Below are 5578 nucleotides of genomic sequence, written 5' to 3'. Positions count from 1 at the left end.
GCAGGAATGAGAACATCCCAGTGTCACCAGCACTGTTCCCAGCACACATCTAAAACACAGCCCCATGCCAGCTACTGGGAGGAAAACTGTCCCTATCCCAGCCCAAACCAGCCCCCAGGAATGGGCTGCAGGTCTCTGAGGACCCAACACAGTCTCCACCACTGGCTTTTCCCCCTCTTTTTCTCAGGCCTTTCACCCCAAGGCCTCTTCTTCCACGCTAATTTGGGTGCTGTGGGTTTCATCCACCAAGGGCTTTGCCCAACTTCCACCCAAGGAACCCAGGCTTACACATCTGGTGCAGAAGAAAAAGAGATTCAGTTGGCAGCAGTTTTGTCTGTTGACACTGTGGTTTGTTTTGCTGTAAAAGAGGTTGATCTTCTTCCCCTCCTGTGGCTGGTCTCACCTGAAATGGGCCAGATCCTGACTGCCACTTCTGCACCACAAGCTTTACCTGATGTATTTTTCTGCCTTAGCACACCAGTGCTCTCAAGAGTCCAGCTAAAAGAAGAGTGCAAAAGAACAAATTAAATGGAGTTGACAGTTAAAATGCTTCCTTAATTGGCTAGTTCAAGGTAAGCTGCCAGTTTGGTGGCCTGGTGACATCCACGCTTTCAAGAGAGCTTGGAGAGCTGCTGGGCCTGCAGCAATTTGCCATTGCAGAACCATTCCCAAACTGCCAGTATCTTCATCCTCTTTGGCTGGATTTGTAGGGCCTGGAAGATTTCTACCTGTAGGTAGGAGCTGCTTAGCAAGATGTGGCCCTGAGAAAGCCAAAAATCCAGCTGGGAATTGCCCAAACCAGTCTGGGATGTGATGATTCTTGCTCTGCCCCCTCCACATCACAGAGCCCCTGCAGAACCCAGTGGGCTTTCTGTCAGGCAAGTCAGGAGGACAGGCATGGGGGCACTTGGAGAGCTTTGCTGTGCCACCAGTGCACATCCCATTTCCCACAGCAATGGAGAAGTGAGGAGGTGGGACAGGAGGTGTCATTTCTGTGGGAGCAGGATTTCACCCTGTGCTTTTGCACCTACCCGGCAGGTCGAGGTGCCATGGCAGAAGTGTGGACCATTGTGGAGTGTGTGAAGAGGATCCTTGAAGAAAGGGACTTGGCAAAGCAGAGCTGATGGTTGGGCATGTAAATCATCTTTGTTTGCCTCCCCCCCACCCCTGGTGATTTGGAGATAAACCCAACAGGAAGCTGGGTTGAGATGGCACCGAGCTCTTCAACTGAAGGAGCAGGGTGGTTGTCTTCCACCTGGTGCCAAACCAACATGTGGTACCTCACCAACATGTGGTACCTCACTTGCAGAAACCAAAGCCAAGAACATGCTGCTTTCACGTGGGAAAACACTCTGGTGTCCCACAGAGAAGGAGTAACGTTCCTCTGGGCCCCTGGTATTTCACCTGTTCTCCTTCCTGAGGAGGCTACAGAAGGAATTCCCAGTGGGTCAGGTCCAGAGGTTCCCCCAAGGGTTGATAGAGAGGAGAGTGCTGGACAAGTCCTGGGGATGGGGATAATTCCAGCCCCTCCCAGCATGGACATCCCTGCTCTCCAAAGCCTGATCCATAGCTCTGCTGGCTTCCCCTTCCCAGCAGCAGTCACCATCCAACAAACATTTCCCCTTCAGGAACTTAATAAAAGTTCTGTCCCTGAAGAACTGCCTCTTGTAGCTGCTCAGTGAAGGGTTTGGGCCTCACCTGCTTGCTAAATCATTGGGTCTGCAGGCTGGTTTTATCAGAGATGGGGAAAAAATGGACTGAAAGCAGCTCAGCCTTTGCCCTTTTCTATCTGTTGACTGGGTAGGGATGCAGAGGGCAACTGTGAACCAAAGTGACACCTGCCCAGCTGGGTGCTCCAGGCTGGGCCCCTGTGGAAGGCTGGGGTGGGTGTTTTCCAAGGGAGTGAAGTCAAACTGTGCCTATCACAGCCCCTTTGGGCTTCAAAAATTAATCAGCTGGCATGGAAAACTTGGGCAACCCTGGGACACTGTGGGCCAGAGCAGCCAGGGCTCTCCCAGTCCAGCCTTTCCTTGGAAACCTGAGGGGAATGGGAGCAAAGTGGGGGCTGCCAGAACATGCTGCTGTAGCTGAGCTCTCCTGGCCCACAGAGTTTATTTTTAACTAGACAGCCCCAAATTTCAGGCCTTTGGTACAGAATGTGCATCCTGCCTGCTGGGACAACCTTCAAACACCAGGGAAGAGGTGATCAGGGTCTGTTTTGCTTTCCTTATCTATTCCCCACAAAGGAAAACCTCTCCACTCTCTTATTTTTGTTCCTTCCACTGAAAGCGGAAAGTTCAGAGCTCCTGGGGGTGGAGTCAGGAGGATCCTTGTGTGAGCAGAGCTGGTGGCTCACACGAAGGGCTGGTGTGGTTCTGTGGTCATCAACTTTGCATTTTGCCAGTGAAGCCTTCGTGGTGTGACCTGCATGGTTTTACTGGTGTTCTTAGCATGGGGAAAGCTGCCCACCTGTCAGAGGATCTTCCTTGAAGCTTCTTAGTGCAGGCAGCAGAAGAGATGCCTCCTGGCTCCCTTGAGATTTGCAGTCAACCTCATTTCTCCTGCTCACCCAGAAATGGGTCTTCTGGTGGTTGCAGCTGTGACTGGACCTGGAGGCTCTGCCTGGTTGGAGTTGCTTATCCTTCCCCCCTTAGTCCCTGCCTTGGCAGGGCAGAGAATCTGACAATAAGGTTCCTCATACCAGCTCAAAACACCATGTCCTTGATCAGGGTGTTCATCTGTTACAAATCAGGCTTAAGCTGCTCCCGAAGTGTTGGCAGGTGTTGACCAGCTTCTCCTGGCACCACGTGCTGCAGGGCATGGGCTGGGATCACTTAGGAGGAAGGGGATAACGTGGCATTTTTAGATTCAGAATTTAGGCCGGGTCACCTGAGAGCACAGGGAGCTGGAACCAATCTTAGTGGTGATGTGCAAGGCAGGAAGAAAGTACTAGGGTGGCAGAGTTGCCTCTGGGGCTTGTCAAAAGGCTTAAATTAAGGCTTACAAAGGTACTTGGAGATCCCTGCATAAAGGAAGTTCCTCCTTTGTCTTGCAAATATCTATAGAAGTGGAGCTGAGGAGAGCCTGGGGGATTGAGGGGAGCACTTCCCAGCAGCTGGGAAACCCACACAACTGCTCTGTGGAGGACAGAGCTCCGGGTCTGCTGCAGGTACTAATTGTGATCCTCTGCCTAATTGCTGGGATGTCTAATTGGAGGCAGGTCGTGATAACTGTCACAGGGTGGGATAAACCCGTGCCTGAACCACCTTTCCTTCAGGGCAAGCAGAAGAAACAGTTCCATTCCTGGGCGGGAGGCTGAAGCAAGAGCAGCTGGTCCCCACCCACAGCCGGGTGGGTGCGGGAGGAGCCCTGCCCTGCCTGCCTGCGGTGGGAAGGAGGCAGGAGAAGCTGCAGGAGGCCTGCCTGCCATGCCACGAGTCCTTCGGCTACAGGAGGGGACCTGGGGACACGAGCAGATGGCACTAATGGAGCATCAACGTTTGCCCATACCACCCTGAAAGGTGTTTTCCTGGTGGTAACTGCCAGTCCTTGTGGCTCCAGACTGGGGGTCTGCTCACTTCCCAGTCCAAGGTTCTCCCCTTGACACCAGCCCACCCAGCACTGGAGGCCACATGTCTGATTTTTGCTCCATTTGGTGCTGCCAGAAGAGCTTCCTACTTGTGCTCTGCCTTCCCCTGGCTTGTTTGCTGGGGATAGTACCTAATGCAGCAGCCTTTTCTTGCCACTTTTTTTTTTCCATTTACCCTTTTTGCTCGAGCAAAATTCTACTTCTTCACTTGGTCCCTTGAACATTCTCCAGATGGAATCTCAATCTCTGCTTTGTCTACTGCTGGTCTCTGTTGTCACTCCCTCCCCTTCTCATGGGAAGTTCACTGGGTCAGGATATCACCTACATTTTGGTACAGTTTCAAACCCTGGGGGAGTGAGCCTGTGAAAGTTCAGGGAGTGCAGCATGAGCTCCCATAGCTGTTAAAAACTGTCCTTGAGGACCTCCTGGAATCAAATACATGGGCCATTATCATTTCTCCACTGATAAGCCTCCACTTCATGGACAGGCAGGCCCAATTCCCTCCCAGCCATCCCTGGTTGGTTTGTTTTTTTGTCTTGGTGTCCTGCAATTCCTCCCTCAGGGGGAGGAAGAAGCTGTCTCCCTTTTTGAGACCTGTCACAGGATTTGAACTTTGTCATCTCCTCCCTGGGGCATCAGGTGTTGTTTTATCTCTGGTGCTTTCCCAACCCATGTCACACTGAGCATTAATTCTGCCCAGGGGAAGAATAAATCAGTGTTTGCAGCCTTATCAGCCAGTCCCTCTTGCTGTTCTGTGCCTTTCTTGATCTCAGCATTTAGTTGTACAACTAAATGGGGCTGAAGAATTGCTTGGGCTCTTCTAATCAGTGGGTTTCATGTTGCCTTTGTCCAGCCTACCCTTGGTGTGAATTTGAGGTGCTCTTCTACTTCTTCCCCACACATGGTCACCAGCCAGAGGGTCCAGTTCTGGGCTCCCCAGCTCAGGGAAGATAAGGAGCTACTGGGAGAGTCCAGCACAGGCCACAAAGATGCTGAGGGGACTGGAGCATCTGCCCTGGCAGGAAAGGCTGGGAGAGCTGGGGCTGTTCAGCCTGGAGAGGAGGAGGCTGAGGGGGGATCTCATCTTTGCTGATCAGTATCTCCAGGGGGTGTCAGGAGGATGGGGCCAGGCCCTTCTCAGCAGTGCCCAGGGACAGGACAAGGGGCAATGGGCACAAGCTGGAGCACAGGAGGGTCAAGTTAAACATAAGGACAAACTTCTTCACTGTGAGGGTGACAGAGCCCTGGAACAGGCTGCCCAGAGACGCTGTGGAGTCTCCTCTGGAGAAGTTCCAAACCCATTTGGACATGTTCCTGTTCTGGGCAGACAGACTCAGCTCTCCATCCCTCACCATTTTGGTGTGTTTCAGGTTCTCAGAGGAGGCTGGAGATGCTGCCTGGCTTCTTTTTCTTTCCCTTCAGCTCTTCTTTTTGAACCACACGCTGATTTTTTTAATTTCTCTTTCCCAGGAAAGCTCTGTGATGACCCAGGGCAGCATTCCTGGGAAACCTGCTGTGTTGTCATTCCATTCATGCTGCTTGAAACTGTTTCTCTCAGCAGTGGCTTGGGAGTGATCACAGCTGGGACAAAAGCTCAGCAAGGGCAGCAGCCTCCTCCTCTCCTGCACGTGTCCTGGCTCCCATGTGACTCTGAGCATTCATTTCTCCAGCTCCTTCTCCCCCCATCCCAAACTGTGTGATCCCTTTGCTTGGCTTCATGGAGTTGAGGAGGAGGAGGGAGATGCCACGATGCCCCTTGACATCCAAATGGTTTGGCTTTGGTCAGGAGTTGGGTCTACAGAGGTGGAGTCCTCTGCTTGGGGTGTAGAATCATAGACTCATAAAGTGGTTAAAGTTGGAAAGGACCTTAAAAATCATCTAGATCCAACCCCCTGCATGGGCAGGGACACCTCCCACCAGCCCAGGTTGCTCCAAGCCCCATCCAACCTGCCCTTCAACACTGCCAGGGATGGGGCAGCCACAGCTTCC

The 5578-nt window shown here is 52.4% G+C and overlaps 1 protein-coding gene across 1 annotated transcript in view; it reads left to right on the top strand.

Annotated features, from left to right (window-relative positions):
- PPCDC (phosphopantothenoylcysteine decarboxylase) overlaps positions 1-1124 on the top strand; it is a 10255-nt gene extending 9131 nt beyond the window's left edge. The window contains exon 5 of the mRNA XM_010001326.1: positions 1039-1124. Within this exon, the coding sequence (XP_009999628.1) occupies positions 1039-1124 (86 nt within the window). The remainder of the gene's footprint in view (positions 1-1038) is intronic.
- Positions 1125-5578: the final 4454 nt, after the last annotated feature.

This window comes from Chaetura pelagica, unplaced genomic scaffold (assembly GCF_000747805.2).
Source record: "Chaetura pelagica isolate M959 unplaced genomic scaffold, ChaPel_1.0 scaffold397, whole genome shotgun sequence".
NCBI lineage: Eukaryota > Metazoa > Chordata > Aves > Apodiformes > Apodidae > Chaetura > Chaetura pelagica.
This window is presented reverse-complemented; position numbering and strand designations above follow the sequence as displayed.